Below are 24763 nucleotides of genomic sequence, written 5' to 3' on the forward strand. Positions count from 1 at the left end.
TTAAACACATCATACAGTATCAGGGGTGACAGTCTGTCACTGTTTATCATGGCATGGGTTGTGTGTGTTGTCCTATTCTCCACCTACTTTTGACTAATGTGCAGAAACATTATACCTGGCAGTGGTGTATGGAAAGATGTCACTGGGAACAGGCATAGCATCACATATAGTTTCCAGACAAATTCAAGTTCTGCTTGTTTTAAAATGATAGCCGCATTTTGGTTCACCGCAGTCAGGGGAGTGGCATCACAGTGACTGCATTCGAACAAGACATACGAGCCAACTCGAGGCCTTACGGTGTGGTGTGCAATGGGGTACAACCTCAAATCACTGTTGATGCATGTCCAGGGCACTGCAACCGATTTGACTTATGTGTTCGACATCCTGCGACTTGTAGCCATACCCTTTCTACAGGACACCCCAGGTGCTATTTTTCAGCAAGACAATGCATGGCCACATGTTGCTGCATTAACACATGCCTTCTTGGTGTCACAGGATGTCAGCCTTTTGCCCTGGCTGGCCTCTTCACCAGACGTATCGCCCATCGAAACTGTGTTGTGTATAGCGAAATGACGGGTGCAGCACTGTGGCTCAATGCAAACAACCACAGATGAACTTTGGAACCAGGTGAATGCGGCATGGATAGCTATAACATAGCACCATATACATGTTAGTGCCATCACACATGGAAGAAGTTATCAGGGCCCATAGTGGACCCTGTGCCTTTTAGGCAACAGGACATACGCTGAACCGAGGTGATTGAAATGCTAATCTTCAGAACATACTAATGTAAATGTTCTGTGAATATGAACTTCCTATATCTAGTCTTTCAAGGTGTTCTGTTTTCTTCTGAACATGAGTGTAGTTCCACTGTGATGGACATAAAGGAATTAAGGGCAAAGTTTATAAACTAATTCTAAACTGCACTCAGGAGAAGTGTGTGTGAAGAAAGTGAATTAAGGATGGAAAAGACCCACATGGTTTTATAACAAAAATTGTAAATTGCCAAGGAAACAGTGACTGTTGCATACTCTGTTTGAAATAGGACACAAAAATGTCTATAGTCAAAAGTTAGTTAGAATTCATGCATCTACAAAAAGATTGATAGCCAAAGCTTACAGAAAACAACTTCCACTGAAACTGGATCTGTGTAAAATGACTGTGTCAAAAGCTTCTATTCAGCCAGTCATCAAGCATTTTGGTTGGAAATAAAAGACAGCAAAAGGAAAGATGAAGTTTCAAATTTTGCTTCTAGAAACGTATTGACCCAGGTGGATCATACAGACATACCATCATTTGAATGTCACACACTCCAATATGTAGGACATAAAAATATGCATCTCTGGCACTGAGAAGCAATTGAAAATTTTGAAAACAAATAAGTTGCCATGTCCAGATGGAATTCCAATTTGGTTTTACAGAGAGCACTCTTAGGCATTGGTTCTATACTTAGTTTGAATTTATTGTGAATCTCTCTCCTAGTATAAAGTCTCAAGTTACTGGAAAAAAGTGCAGGTGGCTCCTGTGTATTACAAGGGTAAAAAAATTGACCCATAAAATTACAGACCAATATCCATAATGTCACTTTGCTTCAGAATTCTTTAGCATATTTGGTGTACAAGTGTAATAAATATTCTTGAGACAGGAAATATTCTGTCTATGAACCAGCATGGATTTAGAAAGCATCACTCATGTGAAACTCAGCTAACCCTTTTCTCAACCAGTATCCTGTGAACCATGGATGAAGGGCAACAGGGGATATTCCAAGATTTCTGAAAATTGTTTGGCACAGTGTCTCACTACACAGTGTTAATGAAGGTCCAAGCATATGGAATAGGTTCTCTTATATGTAGTGGTTAGAAGACATTCTTAAGTAATGGAACCCAGTGTGTAGTCCTCAGTGTCGAGTGCTTATCAGAGATGAGGTTATAGGCAGGAGTACCATATTTAAGTGTGATACAACCACTGTTCTCAATATCCATAAACATGCCTAGTTAAGTGTTGTAGGTGACTCACTGTAGGAGGATACAGTATGACAGACAGAATTCCGGTTCAAGCTGTCAGAGTTGGCAGTCATGCGTGCGTAAGGTGTGCTTGCTTGCACACACAAATAAAGAAAAGATGTTATGTGGACATGTGTCCGGAAACGCTTAATTTCCGTGTTAGAGCTCATTTTAGTTTCGTCAGTATGTACTGTACTTCCTCGATTCACCACCAGTTGGCCCAATTGAAGGAAGGTAATGTTGACTTCGGTGCTTGTGTTGACATGCGACTCATTGCTCTACAGTACTACCATCAAGCACATCAGTACGTAGCATCAACCGGATAATGTTAATCACGAACGTGGTTTTGCAGTCAGTGCAATGTTTACAAATGCTGAGTTGGTAGATGCCCATTTGATATATGGAATAGCTCGGGGCAGTAGCCATGGTGCGGTACTTTTGTATCAAGACAGATTTCCAGAATGAAGGTGTCTCGACAGGAAGATGTTCGAAACAATTGATCGGCATCTTAGGGAGCACGGAACATTCCCGCCTGTGACTCGCGACTGGGGAAGACCTAGAATGATGAGTACACCTGCAATGGACGAGGCAATTCTTCGTGCAGTTGACGATAACCCTAATGTCAGAGTCAGAGAAGTTGCTGCTGTACAAGGTAACATTGACCATGTCACTGTATGGAGAGTGCTACGGTTTCTGTACCATGTACAGCGTGTGCAGGCACTATCAGCAGCTGATTGGCCTCCACGGGTACACTTCTGCGAATGGTTCATTCAACAATGTGTCAATCCTCATTTCAGTGCAAATGTTCTCTTTACGGATGAGGCTTCATTCCAACGTGATCAAATAGAAAATTTTCACAATCAACATGTGTGGGCTGATGAGAATCCGCACGCACTTGTGCAATCACGTCAACAACACAGATTTTCTGTGAACGTTGGGCAGGCATTGTTGGTGATGTCTTGATTGGGCCCCATGTTCTTCCACCTATGCTCAATGGAGCATGTTATCATGATATTATACGAGATACTCTACCTGTGCTGCTAGAACATGTGCCTTTACAAGTACGACACATGTGGTTCATGCACGATGGAGCTCCTGCACATTTCAGTTGAAGTGTTCGTATGCTTCTCAACAACAGATTCAGTGACCGATGGATTGGTAGAGGTGGACCAATTCCATGGCCTCCACTCTCTCCTGACCTCAACCCTCTTGACTTTCATTTATAGGGGCATTTGAAAGCTCTTGTCTACGCAACACCGGTACCAAATGTAGATACTCTTCGTGCTCATATTGTGGATGGCTGTGATACAATACGCCATTCTCCAGGGCTGCATCTGCGCATCAGGGATTCCATGCGACGGAGGGTGGATACATGTATCCTCGCTAACGGAGGACAGTTTGAACATTTCCTATAATAAAGTGTTTGAAGTCACGCTGGTACATTCTGTTGCTGTGTGTTTCCATTCCATGATTGATGCGATTTGAAGAGAAGTAATAAAATGAGCTCTAACATGGGAAGTAAGTGTTTCTGGACACATGTAACATATTTTCTTTCTTTGTGTGTGAGGAATGTTTCCTGAAAGTTTGGCCGTACCTTTTTGTAACACCTGTGTGTGTGTGTGTGTGTGTGTGTGTGTGTGTGTGTGTGTGTGTGTGTGTGTGTTGCCCTTTTCTGAAGAAGGTGTTGGTCAAAAGCTAATGTGTGGGTGTGTGTCTTTTCGTTAAGCCCGTCTGCAACTTAGTGTGTCATCATTATAGTGAGTGTTAATCAATTTTTTTCTTATATTGTTGATATTCCAACCTGGAGTTTACTTGTTAGAGTTCTTATTTTGTGTGATGAAGGACAGCTCACTCTAAATGTAGAAATAAGGTAAGTTAATGCAGATCAGTAGGAAAAACCAAACCTATACTGTTCAGATACAGTATTAATGGTGTGCTGCTTGACATAGTCACATTGATTAAATATCTTGGCATAAAGCTACTAAGTGATATAAAATAAAGTAAGCATATAAGATTGGTAGCAGTGAAGGCCAATGGTTGTTTTCAGTATATTGGGGGAATTCTAGGAATATGTAGCTAATCTTTAAAGGAGACCACGTACAGAAAATTGGTGTGGCCCATACTTGAGTACTGCTCTATTATTTGGGATCCACAGCAGGTTGAATTAAAAGCAGACATTGAAGCAATTCAGAAGCATGTTTATAGATTTGTTATAGAAAGTTTGACCAGCATGAGAGTATCACAGTAATGCTCTGTGAACTCAAATGGGAATCACTGGAGGGAAGATGAAGTTATTTTTGTGAAACACTGTTGAGAATATTTAGAGAACCAGCATTTGCAGCTGACTCCTGAACAAATCTACTGCTACCAATGTACATTTTGCATAAAGACCATGAGGACAAGATGAGAAATATTTGACCTCATACAGAAGAATATAGTCAGTCATTTTCCTGCACTCTGTTTGTGAATGCACCAGGAAAGAGACTGATTAGTAGCAATACAAAGTACCCTCTGCCAAGCACCATGTGCTTGCTTGGAGTGTGTGTATACAAATTTTCCACTGATCTATACACTAAAAAGAGCTTAACCATTTTATGTAGCAGAACTTATTATTGTATTTAAAGTATGAGAAAAGGAGAGAATACAAAAAGAAAGAAAGAAAGAAAAATACTTCAAAAAATTCAGGGCCCAAAAACAGATATAAATGGAAACAACAAAAGCTTTCAAACACAATTCTGAAAAAAATGTGGCCTGCTTGGATTCTGTGCTAGGCTAGGCACAATTTCCTAGTTGTGTACTTGAGGGCTGAAAACTGCAAGGTTTCCCTAAATGTGTCAAGTGTGCCTTCGCATCCGAGGCTGATACCCAGGTAGCTGATCATGTGCAGGGTACACACAAAGGTCTTTTACACTACGTACCTCTCCACCCAGTCTAGATGTTGATAACTGTAGGGGTACCAGGAATGTCAATGTAAAATCCTAGGGATTAACTGTTGAAACATTCACAACATAGTGCCAGAGTTTGAAGCTCTTAGAGAAAGGAGTGGAAGTTGCATAACGCAAGGAAGTTAGTTAAAACTCAAATTTACCATCATATAAATAGAAACTGCATATGACGAAGACCTGTGCAAGACTCCATATCAAGGGTAGGCATAAACTGATAATTGGATCTCTATCAACCACCAGACTCACCTCCAGATGTAAACGAGAACTTCGGAGAAATCTGTAGTTAACTTGTATGTAAGTTCCCCCATTTACACTGTCATCATCAGACAAGACTTTGTTCAGATAAAAAGAAAGAGTACAAAAAGCTTTTACAGCTTAGATTGCAATTTACATTAGACAATTGAAACATGATCACTAGTTTTGGATGTGTATAACAAAAAATCTTGACATCTGTAAACAAACAGAAATGTCTATTTTCTAACGTAAATTGCAATCTAGGTAGTAAATTTTTTTTGTATATTTTTATTTTATTATAGTGATTTTTATTAAGACTGTTGCCTCCTTTTCTGTTAACATCAGGCTTCTCAAAGAAAAGGTTTTAATCATCCAATCAAACCCACATCCAACTATCCTGATTTTGGTTTCCCATGATTTCCCTAAATTGCTCTAGGCAAATGCCAGGGCGGTTCCTTTGAAAAGGCCCATCCTTGCTGAGCTTCTGCTTCATCTCAAATGGCCCTGATGTTGAGAAATTTTAAACCCGAATCTTCCTTATTTGAGTCATCCAACAATGAATTGGGAAAATTACAGTTTAAGTGATGGACATAACTAGAAACTCTATGAAACAATTAAACAAAATGCATTCCTAAGAACTGCCTAGAACAGTTTGTTTGGGAGCCCACCCGTGATGGAAATATGTTGAATCTAATAGCAACAAGTAGATCTGAATTCTTTGAGGATGACCATACTGGAAATGGTATCGGCGACCATGAGGCAGTCGTAGCAATAATGATTACCAAAGTACAAAGAGCTACTACAACTAGTAGAGGAATTTGTATGTTCAGAAAACTAGGTAAAGAAGCAGTAGTGTCATAACTCAGTGAGGAATTCTAAACATTTAGCTCTGGAGATGAGCATATAGAAGAATTGTAGCTTAGTTTAGAAGAATAGTTGACCACGCACCTAATAATTTGTATCTAGTAGAACACTTCATTATCGGAGGGACCCTCAGTGGTATACTGTCACTGAAAAGAAGCTTCTAAAGAAACCGAGACTAGCGTGTAATATGTATAAAACAAAGCACACACTAGAGATATGGAGATACTCAACTAGAAAAATACTAACAAAAGAACTCTCATAAAATTCAAACAAATTCTGATCATATGTAAAGGTTGTTTGTGACACCAAAGTTTGTGCAAGCCAGTTATGAATGAGATGGCAACTGAAATTGAGGGTAGTAAAGCCAAAGTGGAGTCACTGAACTCTGTTTTTAAATGTTCCTTTACAAATGAAAATATAGGTGTATCACTCCAATTTAATCCTAGCACCACTGCAAAGATAGATGATATAAATGGTAGTGTTAGTGGTGTTGATAAACAGCTGAAATTATTAAAACTGAACAAAGCTCAAGGAGAAAATGAATTTCTATGAGTCTGTACCAAATTTGTGGCTAAGCCAGCCTGTCTTGAAATCATAATGTACCATACATCCCTCGAACAAAAAACTGTGGCCAGTAGTTTGATAAATGCACAGGTCACACCCATCTGCAAGAAGGGTTATAGAAGTGATGCACAAAACTAATATTCTAGGTACCCATTTTATGTAGAATCTTAGTACATATTCTGAGCGCAAATGTAATGATGTTTCTTGAACAGAATGCCTTTCTCCATGAGAACATGGATCATGTTAATCCAGCTTGCCGTTTCCTCACATGACATCCTGAAAACTGTGGATCAAGGCTGTCAAGTGTATGCAGTATTTGTTGATTTCTGAAAAACATTTGACTTGATACTACACCTATGCTTATTATCAAAAGTGTGACTGTATGTGGTATCAAATGAGACTTGTGACTGCATTGAGGATTTCATGGTAGGGAGGATGTAACATGCTGTATTGGATGGAAAGTCTTAAACAGATACACATCAGCATCTACATATACACTCCGCAAGCCACCTCACAATGTATGGCAGAGGGTACTTTGTATTCCTCCCTCCTTTTACTGTTCCAATTGTGAATGGTTCTTGGGAAGGAAGATTGCTAGTAAGCCACCATGTGGGCATGAATCTCTCTGATTGTATCTTCATAGTCTTTCTGTGAGAGATACATAGAAGGAAGCAATATATTGGTTGACTCTTCTAGGAACCTACACTCTTGTAAATTTAACAATAAGCTACACCTTGATGCAGACCACCTCTCTTGTGTTGTCTGCTACTGGAGGTGACTGAGCATCTGACTGACACTTTACACTTACTTACATTTAGTGAAATGTACCACAGTTCTTTGGATCTTCCCTATTTCCTCTATAAACCTCAGATTGACGAGTAATATTCAAGTATTGATGAAATGAGTGTTTTGTAAGCTACCCCATTGTTGACCTACAAACTGAAGAGAACAATATCCTTAACATCAGTTTGATGCAAATTTCTTGAACATATTTTCAGTTCAGATATAGTAAATTTCCTTGTAACGGAAAATATTCTGTCCAAAAATCACCACAGTTTTAAGAGAGCAACACTCATATGAAACTAAGTGTGCTGTTTCCTCAAATGATGTCCTGTGAGCATTAGATGAAGGGCAACAGGTAGATTCCATATTCCTAGATTTCCAAGAAGCGTTTCACACTGCAGACTGTTTTGAAGGTATAAGCATACAGAGTAGGTTCCCAGATAATGAGTGCCCCAAAGATGCCTTAAGTAATATAACTCAGTATGTTGTCTACAACAGTGAGTGTTCAACAGAGACAAGAGTATCAACAGGAGTGCCCCAGGTAAGTGTGATAGGGCTGCTTTTATTTACTATATACCATATTTTAAGGACTATGAGATGCTATTGATTACAAGATGTGCCTTAATTTTTAAGCAGTTTTTAATAAAATAACATTTTTACCATTTTTATTATTATATTGTACATCTAGGCTGAAAAGATTCTTAGTTTATAAAACCGAACTGACCTTCAGAATCTCTGAAAATTGTCATCTGAACTTTCCTCTTCTTCTGCTCCTCCTCCTCCTCTTCTTTGTCATTATCATTGTCCCCTTCATATATAAGATGGTCTTCATTCCCATAAGGAGTATTACTTATGCCACACTTCTTGAAATATTTAACAATAATATCTTCTCTCACTCTAGATCATGACTGTTTTCTCCACTGGCACACTTTTTTGACTGTAGGTCATTTTAAAACTCCCTTCCACATGAATTCATGTTGGGTTTCAAGTATCATCTGTTTCTTCAATTACTCTCTCACATACACTTTAAATGGTTTATTTACCAAGACATCAAGAGGCTGCAGTTGTGGAGTAAGTCATCCCAGAATAACAGCAAGCTTCGTATTTCCCTGTCTCAGTTTCTCTTTCACAGAATTTTTTGAATGACTACTAAACTGATCTAGCACAAGAAGAGAACTCTTCTTTAATAAAGTACATTTCCATCTCTCCCACTTTCTGTTAATCCATAATTTCATACCAGCCCCATCCATTCAATCCTTGTACATGAACACCACCTGCTGGTACTTCAGAAGGTTTTGGCATTGTTGTGGACTTGAAAATGGTCATTCGATTAAGTTTAATACTGTCAGCGCAATATGTAAGGACAGCAGTGTAATGCATTTTTGCATGTCCACTTGTTTTTATAGTTACATTTTTAGCACCTTCCATCACAACTGTTCTGTTACTCGGCACATCAAATGTCACAGGAGTTTCATCCATATTTGCTATTTGGCTTAGTTCCACACTGGTTTTCTTTCCACGTTGAACAATAAAGCGATGGAAAGAAAATATCTTGTCTTCATACTCTTGTGACATTCTCTCCTAAGTTCCATGTATTGGAATCATTTTTGTATTAATTCCAATGTCATTTTGACAATGTCCTTCAATCCATTTCAGTACGTCATCTTCTAGTTTTGGCCATTTTGCTGTACACACATTAGTCTTCCTCATTTTTTTTCAGCTCTTCTTTACTAGCTTGCCAATCGTGTATGGTTGTTTCTGTTAGTGCAAGGCTGAAATACTGCTCAGTTCCTCTTATTATTATTATTATTATTATTGGTTTGTGGGGCACTCGACTGCACAGTCATCAGTGCTAGTCAGTTGCCCTGTTTCCATGTTCTTCTGCATATGCTGTTATATTCAATTTATAGCCCACATCATATGAATACCCTTTATTTTTCCCATTAGGAAACTAGCTACTAACAAAAATATTGTACTGTTACTGATAACACAAATCACTTTCAATTCCAGTTCACTGGCACTGTAGACTACAATGATGCTTCATAGGCTGGACAGTGTTGTGGGTTTGTGATGGCAGGGTGGGAGGGGGACAGTGTTTGTAAGCTTGTTAATCCCTTCAAATCATTTTCCTCACATCGGTGCACTGCTGCTACCAGTTGAATCCAATGTTGCTCGATAGTGATAGGTTTCCTGAGGTATCGAATATATGGCCATTTTTAAGACTGGCAGGAATTTTAAATCAAACCCTGGACATTTTTATATTAATGTCGAGTATAAAATGCACCTGAAAAAAAAAGTGCATTTCGTAGTCCGCAAAACATGCTACATAAATGATCTGTTGGATGGGGTAAGCAGCTGTTTGCTGATGGTACTGTGGTGTAGTGAAAGGTGTCATCATTGTGTGACTGTAGGAGGATACAATGTGACTTAAACAAAATTTATAGTTGATGTGATCACTGGAAACTTGCTCTAAATGTATAAAAATGTAAGTAAATGCAGATGAATAGGAAGGTTAGTATATTTGGGAGAGGAGACCAAACAGTTAGGTCATGAATCTCATTGGATTAGGAACATATTAGGAAGGAAATCAGCCATGCCCTACAAAGAAACCATTCCAGCATTTGCCTGAAGCGATTAGCAAAATCGTGGAAAACCTAAATCAGGATGGCTGGATGTGGGTTTGAACCATCATCCTCCCGAATGAAAGTCCAGTGTGCTAACTGCTGTGCCACCTCACTCAATGACAAATAGGAAAAAAATAAAAATACATAATGTTCAAGTACAGAATTAGTAATGTGCTCATTGACACAGTCACCTCGGCTAACTATCTATGCATAATGTCGCAAAGAAATATGAAAGGTGGTGAGCATGAAGGATCATAGTAGGGAAGGCAAATAGTTGAGTTCAGTTCATTGGGAGAATTTTAGAAAAGTGTGGGTTATCTGTAAAGAAGACCACACATATGAGGTCTGCCTAAAAAGTATCCAATCTTTGATTTTACCACACAAAATAGAGACGATAGCGCCGCACCACTGTACACAGTAAAGGAAGAGACCTTCATGCACATGCGTGAATTTTATCCCAGCCTTCCAGCATTGCCAGTTAGTCACTGAGTGAGGTGCTACACAACGTGTTTGTTGGATTACTGATTCCCTCAAGATGACTGAACATGTTGAGCAAAGATACTGCATCAAATTTAGTCAAAAGCTTGGTGATTCTCAAAGCGAAACAATTTGTAAGATTCAGCAGGTGTTTGGAGAAGATGCAATGGGTTTAACACAAATTAAGGAGTGGTTAAACTGATTCAAAAATGGCCGCACATCAGCGGAGAGTTACCAGCAGTCTGGCAGCCCCAAACTGCTCGAAGTGCAGCTGTTGTTGAGAGGATGCAAAATTTGGTGATGCAGATCATCATTTGACTGTGCAGGAGATAGCTCAAGATGTTGGGGTGAGTAAAGATTGTGCACGTATGACTTTGCATGATGATTTGAACATACACCGAATGGCTGCAAAATTCATGCCCAAGTTGTTGTCACCGGAACAAAAAGATCTCAATTTTGACGTTGCACGGGACCTTCTGGACACCACCAACACTGATTCTGGGTTTCTGAACACTGTGATAACTGGAAATGAGTCGTGATTGCATGGCTATGACCTAGAAACATAAAGACAGTTGTTGCAAAGGAAGCATCCCGAGTCTCCTAGGCTGAAGAAAGTACAGTGGGTGTGAAGCAAAATCAAGGTGATGCTGACTGTCTTATTTGATGTTCATGGAATTGTTCATCATGCATGTGCACTGGACAAACAATGACAAAGGAGTACTATCAAGATGTTCTCCGGCAACTCTGTGACACAGTTCAGTGCGAAAGACCGGACATGTGGACCATGAAAAACTGGCAACTGCATCACAATGCCCCCGCACATTGCATCCCACTTCATCCAAAATTTCTTGGCCAAACATGGAATTACAGCCATTTGCTAACCTCCCTACTATCCAGACATGGTTCCTTACGACTTCTGGTTGTTTCCAAAATTGAAGACTCCATTGAAAGGATCCCGTTTTGAGAGTAGAGAAGAGATAATGCAGAACACAATGATGGAGCTGAACGCTATTCGAAAAGAAGACCTCCAGAGGTGTTTCCAGCAGTGGAAGGATTGGTGGGCTAAGTGTGTGCAAGCGCAAGGGGCCTACTTTGAAGATGATTAGAGTTCCAACCCCATCAGGTATTCGAAGGGCGCCAAAGGGCGGATACTTTTTAGACAGGCCTTGTATAGGACACTTGCATGACCCACTGTTGAGTACTGTTTGGATGTTTGGGATCTGCACAATGTTGGATTAAAGGAAGATATCGAAGCAGTTCAGAGCCATGCTGCTAGATTTGTTACCAGCAGATTCGATCAACATGCAAGTATTAAGGAGATGCTTCAGGAACTCAAGTGGGCATCCCTGAAGGGAAGGTCTTTTGAAGGGACACTATTGAAAAAAAAAATTAGAGAACAAGCAACTGAAGCTGACTGTGGACACATTCATCTGCCACCAATGGATAAGGATTATGAAGACAAGAGAAGTTAGGGCTCATACTGAAGCATATAGGTGACTGTTTTTCTCTTGCTCCATTTGCAAGTAGAACAGGAAAGGAAATGACTAGTAGTGGCACAAGGTACCTTCCATCATGCATCACAGAGTGGTTTGGAGAGTGTGTATTTAGGTGTAGGTGTACATTTCTTAAGGATTCATCAATTGAATCTCAGTATGGCATCTGCCACAACTATGATTAATTTTATGTGAACAATCTGCTTGAAATCACTCCATACATATACTCCTATATATTTTATTGAAGTAACTGCTACCAGCAAGCATTCTGCTATCCTGTAGTCATAGACTAATACGTCTTTCTATCTACATATACACAATACATTAAATTTGCTTATGTTGAGGGTAAGTTGGTACTCCTTGCACCAAGTGCAAATCCTCCGCAGGTCTTCCTGAATTTCACTCCAGTCCTTGCTTCGACTTGCAATCTGTTATGTACCTGCAATGAAAAACAATTCTGAAACATTTCTAAAGAGTAAAAATCACTCCAAGTACATGTTTGTGTGTATTTTGAACAATCTGTTTCAGTTAATAAATATAATCTGTATAAGGACTATTAAAGCATAACATTAGTAGAAAAAGGAGTCAAATACATAGGTACTCATATATTCAATAACTTACCAGAGCATACCGAAGGTCTTGTAAGTGATAAAGATTGATTTTAGAGTGAATTAAAGAACTTCCTGTTGGCCAACTCCTTCTACTCCATCAATGAATATCTCCTCAAGGATTATAGCTCATGTAGGTAGATTTGGATCATATCACATGCAAGCCTGCAGCAATAGAGTGTTCACATTTGAGTTAAAGTGAGAAAGAAACATAGTGTTTTAGATTTAGTACATATTTAATGTAAAGTTTGTAATGTTATTTCTCTGACCACTATCAAATCCCTACATACTCTTCTTCGTATGTTTATTTTTTGTTTATTTATCTTTAAGAAACTCACAGCATATTCTAAAGCAAGTAAAACCCATGACAGACTGCTACACTTATTACATCTGCAGTTTGTCTTCGTCTCCTGTCATTTCAGCATTTTGTAACATAGTCTTTGTTTTATTGTTGTTCTGTTCAGGTCCTTACTCCCTGTATCAAACCCAATGTCTCCCTCTTTCTATTTTTCTCTATTCTCCCTCCCTCCCTCTTTTTCTGTGTGTGTGTGTGTGTGTGTGTGTGTGTGTGTGTGTGTGTGTACTCTTCATCAAAATTGTTCATTAATAGAATAGTGTCATCAATTTTACATCTACATCTACATCTACACACTCTCTCTGCAAGCCATCACACACTGTGTGGTGGAGGATACCCTGTACCACAACTAGTTGTTTCCTTTCCTTTCCTTTCCTGTTCCACTCGCAGATAGAGTGAGGGAAAAGTAACTGTGTGTATGTCTCCATATGAGCCCTAATTGTTCATATGTTGTGTCTCTGGTCTGTATGTGAAATGTATGTTGGTGGCAATAGGGTCGTTTTGCAGTCAGATTCTAATGACAGTTCTCTAAATTTTCTCAGAAGTGCTCTTTGAAATGAATGTCTTCTCCCCTCCATGAGTTCCCACTTGAGCTCCCAAAGCATATCTGTAACACTTGCGTGCTGATCTGACATACCAGCAACTTGCCTCTGAATTGCTTTGATGTATTGTTTCAGTCCAATCTGATGCGAATCCCAAACACTCGAGCAGTACTCAAGAATAGATCACATTGGCATCCTATATACAGTCTCCTTTACAGATGAGCTACACTTTCCTAAAATTCTCCCAATAAACTAAAGCTGACAGGTTGCCTTCTCTACCACAATCCTCACATGCTTGTTCCATTTCATATTGCTTTGCAATGTTATGCCCATATATTTAAATGGTGGTACTGTATCAAGCAGGACACTACTAATGCTTTAACAAAACATTACGGGTTTGTTTTTCCTACTCATCTACATTAACTTACATTCTTCTACATTAAGAGCCCGCTACCATTCAATACACCAACTATAAATGTTGTCTAAGTCATCTTGTATTAACGTACAGACACTTATCATAAACACCTTCCTGTACATCACAGCATCAGCAGCAAAGAACCACAGACTTCTGCCCACCTGTGTGCCAGATAATTTATGTGTATAGGAAACATCAGTGGTCCTAATCACACTTCCCTGGGCACTCCTGATTTTACACTGTCTCCGATGAATACTCACCATTGAGTACAACATATTATAGATTCTGTTAAGAAGTCTTTGAGCCAGTCACAAATCTGGGACACTATTGCATATACACATACCTTCAATAACAGTCAGCAGTGAGGTGGTACCATGTCGAATGCTTTTCAGAAATCTAGAAATATGTAAATTGTCTGTTGCCCTTAATCCATAGTTTGCAGTATATCATGTGAGAAAAGAACAAGCTGGGCTTTGCATGAGCAATGCTTTCAAAAGTCATGCTGATTTGTGGACTTAAACATTTTGGTCTCTAGGGAATTTATTATATTCAAACTCAAAATATGCTGTAAAATTCTGCAGCAAGGGAATATTTAAATACTAAAAAGATGCCTGCTGTCTTTCTCAAATTGTCTGTAAACTATTGAGTTTCATGTGCTTCTTAGCATTTAAATGGTGAGGGCAAACCTGCAAGTTCTTGCCTTCACTTTTCAAATGCTGAATGTGCCAATTTCTGTCAATAATTAGAAGAGCAAAACAGTGAGATCTGAAAATTGCTTACAGAACATTTTCTGATGAGGTGGGTATTTCAAATCTCCATCCAAACATTGTAATTTAAGTTTCTAGGCAAAGGCTGGGATAATTCTTGATAAAAGGTTGTGCACAGTTTCCTTCCTCATCCCTTCATAATCGAAGTTCTTGGTCAACCCTCCTGCCTTTCAGTGACAGAAATACACACACGAACTTGACTGCACTTGGTCAAGGAGGTTAGCAAAAATAGGCTCAGACTGTTGTGTGTAATATTAAAGTATAGATTGTTTGCAAGAGATGCAAAAGCAGATAGATTTGCAAATATGTGCAATACAGAATAACTATAGTGTTTCATAGCTGGTTTATAAAATACAGTTACTAAAGAGACAGTAAATATAAAGATCACTAATAAATGAAAAGATTTGATGTATGTATTATATAAATTTTAGAGGAGAGTAAGTTAGGCTTTATGAATGTGGAATTGGAATCTTATCAAAAATGAAGCAGAGAAGCAAGGTTGAACTGGTGCTGACAGTTCTAGAACAATGATGTGTTATGATCAGCATTAAAAATGAATACATTAAGTGAATGAATGTAGTGTGGTACATGCATTCCAGAAGTCTTCTAATTGCATTATTCTTAACACAACAAGCTATCCAGAATGAGATTCTCACTCTGCGGCAGAGTGTGCACTGATATGAAACTTCCTGGCAGATTAAAACTGTGTGTCCGACCGAGACTCGAACTCGGTAGGAGACGAGATACTGGCATAAGTAAAGCTGTGAGTACCGGGCGTGAATCGTGCTTCGGTAGCTCAGATGGTAGAGCACTTGTCCGCGAAAGGCAAAGGTCCCGAGTTCGAGTCTCGGTCGGGCACACAGTTTTAATCTGCCAGGAAGTTTCACAACAAGCTATGCTATAGTTTTATGAGTATGAGAAATTTCATCAGTCAGATTCTTTGAACCTCAGTATCAGCAGTAGGCAATCTGACAGTTTTCGTCACAAGTCAGTTATAACCAGTTGGTTAACTTTTCTATAAGTTTCACACAATTGCTTCTTACATCTATTTCCTCCTTTTGTGGAATCAATTTTCTGTTTTTCCTTACATATAGTGCAGCCTGGATTTTGTGCACAGCACATGATGAACTTGTTATAATTTTGGTAGTTTTCTGTTCAGGCTGTTACTCTCCAGTTGGCTTCCAATCTATGTTCATTGCTCTCCACTGGCTGCTGTATGTGAGGTGCATTGGTACAGTTCTTTCTCTAACCAAGATAAATGTTTGTTGATTATTTTCAGGACTTACCTTTCACTCTTCATGTTTAAAAGAAATTAGTGGTGAATTTCTATATGGTGGTGCACTAAACAGGATCACACTTGCAAATTAAAGAAAATTAATATATTTTGACAGATCTGACACTCATCTTTGGCTTATTACGCAGTTATTTGGCATACAAAATTATATGACATAAAATTTAATGAAAGAACTGGTCAGGAAGCAAAATATGCATCTCACAAAATAAAGTGTTCATCTATCAATTAAGCAGTGTACTATATAATAGCTCTATATAAAAAATGTCAAATATGGAGATATTAATGAGATTAAAAATGTTACTACTTCTTTCAGGGTTCTTCTGGCTCATCTACTGAATTTGCTACACCTTTGAAAGTGCGCCAAGGCCCACAGAAGAAACCACCTGGCTTCCAAGCACACCTAGTGTGCCTTACCCCCTGTGTCAATGGTGAACAACCAGGCCAAATTACCTCACTTAGCATCAATTCATCTTATGGTCTGTAAGTACTGAGAAGGATAAGTGGTTATAGTGAATATGAAAATATACCAAAGTTTCAGTTTGTGGATAACAGTAATATACATAACAGTTGCAACTCCATTTCTTTTTTAATTTTAGGATTCTACCTATTACTGGTAAAGTAACTGCTATTATCTTAGGAAACAATATCGTAACTTCCTTCGGAGTATGAAAGGGAAATTTGATGGCCGGTGGATGTTAACATATGTAAACCAATTTTTACTGCTTTCGCACAAGGGAGCATTAATGATTATTTAATTTCAGCTCCTTCATGGAAGCATTTGTCACTATGTTTGGATACACATTCATTACTGGTACCACATAATAGTGAGCATGAAATTTTTTCATGGGCTAGTCTATAGAAAATTATGCCTAAATTGCCCACTAATATGATCTGTCAGCATATTAATCAGATATGATTGCAGTTGCAAATAATTTGTTCACTTACCCCATATTGCAGATTTTCAAGTCCACTGAAATTGTCATTTTCTGTAGTTGCTTCAGTTACTACTACTTTCTCATAATGTCTTACCCTTGAGGACACTTCAAGAAGATACCTCATCAGTTGTGCCCGAGGAGCCCAATTTTCCTTTTAGACATAAATACTCTTTACTACATTTTTCCATATCAGTAAAAAGGAGAAGTTCACTTCAATTATCTGAAGCAACATTTTTGTGTTATGACATGCTACAAGCATAATAATAAGAAAGTACTGTGGATAATAGCAGACTTCTCTCACACTAGTGTGCTGAAACAGAATTATGTGTAGTGCATTCTGTATGTGATGTATGTTACAATTTTCCATTGTAAATACTATATTCTATCCCTGCAGCACTTTTTACCACTTTTAATAAGCACATTAGAATACATTAGAAAAGGTTGTCTTGACTGTTAACTCTTTCTCAGGATGGCTTATGGGACTGAAACAGGGATTGTTATCATTGACATTGTTCAGAAAACATGCCTTCTAAATATGGCTTCACCAGATCTATATGGCTCAGCAGATCCTTACCAGAGAGTGCCCAGATCACCAAAACGAAACCCTGGTGAAAGCAATTCTCGTGAAGCAGATGAAAGATGTCGATCTCCCAGCACAGACCAGGTAGGTCCATAATTACTTTGTCTCGTTATTGTGTTTGCTTGTGTTCTTGGTTACCAGAACATCAAAAATTCAAGATCCTTTGTTGATTTCCACTGGAGGCAAATATTCTGATGATTAGAATTGTCATTTCTGTGTGCATATTACAGTGGTATAATAACTGCACTACCTCATTCTGTGTAATCACAAATTACATTAAATGTGTTGAAATTACCCCAAACAAAGCAAATATATATGTTAATGACTAAATGAGTGCTTGAATATGGGGCAAAAATTATAATGAACAACACCACATCACCATTCAAGTTATGGCACATAGGCAACAAAGCACTGTATAGAACTGAAAATTGTACTGGATTTGGATTATTTTGCCATTCAGATACTCCAATATTGGTGAAAACCTGATATATGGAAGTAGTGTTCTGTCAGCTGAGACTAGTGAACTACTAGAATGGGAACAGTGGGGAGAAAGAAAAGTAAGGAGCAAGAAGCCAGAAGGAAGTGGTCTGGATTGAAAATTGCGTGGACAGAAATAACTTGGAAAGATAAGATAGTAACTATCATCAAAATTAGCTCATAATACTGTCATAAATGCATTAGCTATGCACTCTTGCATCATCCTGTATGAAATAACTGTAGATATTTTTGTTAGTTCACTGAAAAACTTTTGCAGGTATTGCTCACATATGTGTCAGAAGTTATGGGTAGACAGAAAATGATTGATCCAGTAATTTTTGTTCCACCAACTGAACACGACACTCCTGATTTCACACTATGGAGAGGCTCTCAGTAGAACTAATAAGGACTTTCAGAGCTAAAATGTGAATTGTTCTGAGAGTTCGCATACTCCAATACAAGCAGCCATTCTTAATCAGAAAAAAAGCATTTCAAGGTCAACCTTTCCACTGTGCACAAACTGCAACAGCCAGTTGCAGTACTCAACAGTATTTTAATTGGCTAGTAGATTACTTGATTCGGTTTCTGTTTGTATTTGTACACAGCTCTGTGAGCAGATGTTAAGGACACTAAAGTCTGAAGGGCTAAATGGTGCAACAATTTTGTAGGACTTCATTCCAAGGCTGTCTTTAACTGATCTAGTTTACATTTTTGGTTAAAACTGATATGCATCTTACCACACTATTTGAACAGTGGCCTAGAGTGTTATGTGGTCATTGCAGACTGCTTATGTGGTTGATGGTTTCTGTGCAATACCGGAAATGCATGTGTCCTCATGAAACACTCTGTCATTGTGTAAATAGCTATGGGTCGTGTTCAGTGTTTGAGTTGTCTGGCTTGGCAGCACAGACCAAAACTCGTCACAGTAATAGAAAACTACATATCCTTCAGTCTTCTACTGAACAAAATTCCCTTGTCACTCTCATAATTTAACTTAGTATGTGCCCCCAGTGCTTAGCTTAAAGTGCAAAGATTGCATGTATGAGTTTTTCTAGTGCTTCAGGTAGAGCTGCCAACAGTTTCCTTTTTGCTGTTTGCTGCTTATGCACTGCCTTTACCATCTGCTGTCACACTCACCATCCACACTCAAACCATCCAAACGCCAACATACTGCCATACCTCAACACATTTTGTGACTTGTTACTTACTCTTTAGATTGGTTGTATTTTAAACATTCATAAAATAAGCTCCCATTCATCAATTGGCTCCCTCCGATCCCTCTGTCGTGATGGGTCCTATGAGGTGAATTTCCCAGTATAACCATTGTCTGGAAACCACCAGTATTCCTTTCCAAAATAATAACACCAGTTTGCACCTAATGATGCATATCCTTTTGGTAATTACTAATAGTCTTGGTATTTCAGGAGACACATAGCTACTCTTTGATGCCACGAATCACAGTAAATAGTACTGTGGACAGGTTAATTTTTTCTGTGTCTGGCATTCCTTGGCTCTTGTACGTGATCGCATAGGTAAATCTATCTTCTGGTTTCACCAAGTCATTGAACAATATTGCCACAAGCTGTGGCACATTGAGTATGGCATAGTGCTTAGCATTGTTGGTTGGTGTGCTGTGGATTGCCAGTTTAAAACCTGGCCAGCAATTATTGGTTGTTTAGTATTCATCATTTCTGGAATATTCTTAAAATGTGTAAAGTTTCTAATGCTTGTATATTCTGGAATATTTAATATTTGTATAAAAAGCAGCACTCTCCATCCAGGAGTTCAATTCAGTTCTGACCATATGTTGGTGTTGATGATAAACTTGATTTCAGTGCTACATATTGTATTTCACTGATGACATTGCTTTCAGATTTGGACTTCAATGTGTTTACGGCATGGCAAAATACTGGGATCACTCCTTTTCACAGGAATCTTGAGCCTTGGAGATACTATCTCCCCACAACCGAGGAGAGTCAATTGTAGATTTTCCAATAGCCTTTAATCAAACAATGGTATGTACTGAGGTGAAACTTACCATCTGATTAAGGTTCCACTAAATGAACTGTCACAACAGGTTTTGTGTGTGTAGCAAATGTAAGTGATAAATAGTGTCCTTAATGCAGTTACACGTTTGGTCAGAAGTTTTCCATGACCTGTGATAAAAACTATATACTTTATTTCAATGTAAAAGTACTACATACAAATGAAATAGACTCAAAGTATCCACCCTATGCCTTCAGAAGAGCTGCACAAAATATTGACATTCCGTAGATATGATATTATAGTGTTTTTGCAGGTGTTTCAATCTGACATGTCTGTAAATTATTCCATAGATCTTCAACATTGATGACTTTAGTCTTGTAACCTTTCCCTGTGACATTCATCCCATAAGAGTTCAATAGGTTTTTAGTCAGGTGACTAACTTGGCCAAATCATATTCTTCAGTTCTCACATTTATCTTGTGTATTGACATACCCTCTGCATAATTTAGAAGCATGTTTGAGATCATTGTCCTCCTGTAGAGCCAGCTGCTGTGGCCGAGTGGTTCTAGGCGCTTTAGTCTGGGACCGCTGTGCTGCTACGGTTGCAGGTTCGAATCCTGCCTAGGGCATGGATGTGTGTGATATCCTGAGGTTAGTTAGGTTTAAGTAGTTCTAAGTCTAGGGGACTGATGACCTCAGATGTTAAGCCCCATAGTGCCTAGAGCCTCCTGTAGAACAAACCCATGACCAGTAAGACTGTTTCTAGATGGAACTACATAGTTGATCAGTATCCTGTGATATCCTTCCTTCTTTAATGTTCCGTTGATTCTCACTTGATCACCAACATTATCACCTGCAAAATATCCCCACACAATGACTGATCCTCCACCATTCTTCACTGCTGGCATCACACATTGACTCTTCACACATTGCCCATGAACTTGACTGACATACATACGATGAAGGCTTCCAAATACTTCAAACTTAGATTTGTCCTTGAATAACACCTTGGACCATTGCTGTGCACTCTGGTTTTTATGTTACTGTGCCCATTGCAATCTTTTCACCTGTTTTTGTTTGCATAATAAAGGTTATTTGGACCTTATGCACCATTTCCAAGCCTTGTTCACAAAGATGGCATTGCACTGTTGAGACAGATATTGGCCCTCCTTGCACATTATTTACTTCCTTGTGAATTTCAGGTGCTATATGAGTCCTCTGATGTTTACTCAGAACACACATGAACTGATCTCCCTGTATGATGTTTCTTGGGTTTTCCAGATCAGGAAACACCTACATTGGCACTAGTTCGCTTGGATCATTGCAATGTATACACCACTGTAGATTGGACTGTGTCAACTTTTGTTGTTATTATCATACTAGACTAGTCTTTCTGATGCAGAGCTACAATTGTAGCACATTTTTCAATTACAGCCTCCTCCTTCTGTTGCATTAGGGGGTAATATGGTATGGAGCTGATTAGGCATACAAACAAGCTGATGGATCCATACAATTTAGTGTAAACTAATGTGAGCTGTTTGATACACATGAGCTGATGCTCTGAGGCCTGTTTGAATGGAAACCTTTGTAGGTAAAGGCACATTAGTGTGGTCACAGGTACTCATAAGCACCCTTCTGTGCGAACAACCAGTCAAATACACAACAGTGTCTTTTTTTCTTCGCATGTTTATTCCTGTTTTATTATCAGAATGGGGATATTATAGAATATTCAAAATGAAATACCTGTTTAACCACAAATTTGTAGTTGTGATAAGTAATAAAAACATTTTGTCTGGTAGTGTACTTAAGAACCGAGAGCAAAAGCAGTCCACAAAATATGTGTAGAAGTGATACTGATTTACATAAGATGACATGGGAGTGTCCTAAGATATATTTTTGATCTGTTTGAAGAGAATTAAATGTGACATTAATAATAATAATAATAATAATAATAATAAGGGTGATGATGACAGCGGTAGTACTTACATCCTTTCAGGTAGGTGGTTATGATGGACTCATATATTTTTGTGTTAAATTGCTGTAACTGGCATCAGTGAATATGAGAGACTGATTAGGCTAAAGAAACGACAAGGGATGAATGTGGCCACATTAAATGCTCTTCTAGTTCAGATCTGTGAAGGAGCAGTTGCTTTTAAAGGAATCACTGATCTTCTTTAGGACTTCACGTGCAGGTTTCACTTTATTTTTACTTTTATCTTAAGAGGAAAAGGCAGCATTATTATTTCATATGGATAAAATTAACTTGCATGTTAATCTTTGTGGCACATAAAGCAAATTAAAAGACATAAAAAATATGACTAATTGTTATTCTTGTTGTTAATCATTTTCAGAATCACTGCACGGTAGTAAAAGTTTGTCTGTATTGTTGCTTACCTGCTCTGTGAACTCGTGTAAGGTTTGGTGCAAACATTGTCACCTGTTAGCACAAGTGCATTCCTAGGATCTGAGTGATTTTGAGGGAAGAGGGAAAAGATCAGTTAATTTTTAATTTCATGGAAGGGGGAGGGAGGGAAAGAAACAAAGGACAATTTCCTACTAAATAAAATTCAAAGCTATTGGAAACATTGTATTTATTAATCACCCAACGTACTGAGAGAGAGAGAGAGAGAGAGAGAGAGAGAGAGAGAGAGAGGTGAGGGGGGGGGGGGATAGAAAGTTAGTACAAGATTTGTACCTATTTTGGAAATTTGTGATACGGGCTATGGGATCAAACTTCTGAGGTCATCATTCCCTAGGCTACGCACTACTTATTCTAACTTAGACTAACTTATGCTAAGAACAAAAAAATCACACACACACACACACACACACACACACACACACACACACACACACACACACACACACACACCTGAGATAGGACTCGAACCTCCAACAGGGGGAGCTGCACGAACCGTGACAAGACGCCTCAGATTGCATGGCTACCCCACGTGGCTGTACATATTATTTTGCTACCAGATGTATAGTGTTCAGATCTGTGTGAATATTTATTTACTCACATTTTAGTAGTTTTAGACATTGGCTTGTAACTTGAGCAAAACCATTGCCAGTTTAAGGTAAAATGATATTAGAAGATCTTAAAAAAAGTCAGCTAACATTTTCGATTGCAAGGAAAACAGCAGTGAACAGTGAAACAATTTTGAGAATATGTGATGTGCAGTGCTCGGCACATTTGCTACTAGTCACTCTCAATGGCTTTTTTCCCCCACATTCATACTGACCTGAAATGTCTGTCTGTAAGCAGAGCAGGATGTGAATTCAGTTTGCAAAGTTGTTAATTTTTGTTTTCTGAGGAGAAGGATGGGATGAGGGGCCAAGCAGTTGCCATACCCTGACACTTGTGGAGCACAGCCTTTTAGTAGTGGCTTTGTCAGTTGGTTTATGCTTCAGAAAGAATTTTTTTAGTGGACACTAACTCTCCAGGCATTCAGATAAGTTGTAAAATTTCATGAAAAGTTGATGACTACTCATTAGTTGAAACCAGTAAGTATAATTAAACATTGTACAACTGTTGTGATGGTTTAAATGCTAGAAATGTGTTTCTTATATTTGACATGACATTATTGTGGAATGTAGTTGAATTGGTACTTTAAGGTGCATTGCCAACTTGCTTATAGACAGTGTTTTTTGATGTCTTCTATACTTTATGATGTGAAGTAGATGATCAGGAACACTGACATGATATACATACAAGGCTGTAATTATTCATAGAAACTATATATTTTGTGTAATATATGTGTCTTGATGACGGTGCTGTGGTACTCCCAGTCTGGTGCAAGTGTTTAGATTTGAGGCTACTTCAGCAGCTTATAGGGTCAGTTTTGCTTCTTGAGTTACCAAGCATCTTCTCAGTTAGTCTCATGAGGCAGAGTGGGTCTTGCTCCAGTGTTTTCCACAACAACAAAATTGGAGATGATCACTAGGTATTGGTAGCCCCCAGTGCTAGTCATTAGACCATGGGTACATCTTGTGTCTTACAAGTAGACAATTTCACAGTTTTACATTACAGCAGACTGTATTAATTGCTAAAAATAAAGATACAAATCAATTGCAGATGAAATGTTGTCACTCACTTTTCATATTATATTTTTCGTGAAAGGTGAGGCCATTAAGAAGGAAGAATTTTTGGTGTTCTGGTTGGATTATCTTATATTTCTTTCATCAGCTATTTTTCAATACATATTAAATAAAATAAATTGGATAAGAATCGATGTTTTAATTCATGTACAACCCTTATTTATCTACTTGGAAAATTCATCTAATTTTTGAAACACACCAAGGATAAATTAATATAATATTTGACATGCTATAGAAAAATTGGTTTGTTTATAAATATTTGCAGCATATTAAACATCTACACATTAACTGATAATTACTGAAGTAATATTTCTCATATATTTTAAGCTGATAATTTTCTGTTGGTTGCAAATCTTGTACACATCTTAGCTACTTGGCTCAGTGGAATAAATCTTTCAATATACTCAACATGCGTGAAACTATGTAGCCTACAGTATGTTGATATTTTTACTCCTGCTACTTCACTGGCAAGGAACCAATTGCACTAACTTGAAAACACTGTGACATACAGTATGCATTGCAGTACCAGTGTTTTAAATATTCTTTTTCTATCTGAAAATGTTTCTTTTCTGAAAACACCCTCATTTTTCTTCTTTCAAATTACTTGCTTTTTCTTGCAGTTTGTGTGTTTAGCAATTATTGGATATTAGTGTTTCTTAATCTGCTTTGTCATGAAGAAAGTGTCGGAACAGAATGAAAGTTACAAGAACGATAGGGTAA

The 24763-nt window shown here is 38.3% G+C and overlaps 1 protein-coding gene across 6 annotated transcripts in view; it reads left to right on the forward strand.

Moving 5' to 3' along the window:
- The window catches only part of LOC126299600 (syntaxin-binding protein 5), a 901795-nt gene that overhangs the window by 676399 nt on the left and 200633 nt on the right, over positions 1-24763 (forward strand). For all 6 annotated transcript variants that reach the window (XR_007552829.1, XM_049991623.1, XM_049991624.1 and 3 more), the window contains exons 12-13: positions 16282-16448; positions 17372-17567. Coding sequence is in view for 5 of the 6 variants with exons in the window: in XM_049991623.1 (XP_049847580.1) it covers positions 16282-16448; positions 17372-17567 (363 nt within the window). In the remaining variant the exon portion in view is untranslated. The remainder of the gene's footprint in view (positions 1-16281; positions 16449-17371; positions 17568-24763) is intronic.

This window comes from Schistocerca gregaria, chromosome X (genome assembly GCF_023897955.1).
Source record: "Schistocerca gregaria isolate iqSchGreg1 chromosome X, iqSchGreg1.2, whole genome shotgun sequence".
Taxonomy (NCBI): domain Eukaryota; kingdom Metazoa; phylum Arthropoda; class Insecta; order Orthoptera; family Acrididae; genus Schistocerca; species Schistocerca gregaria.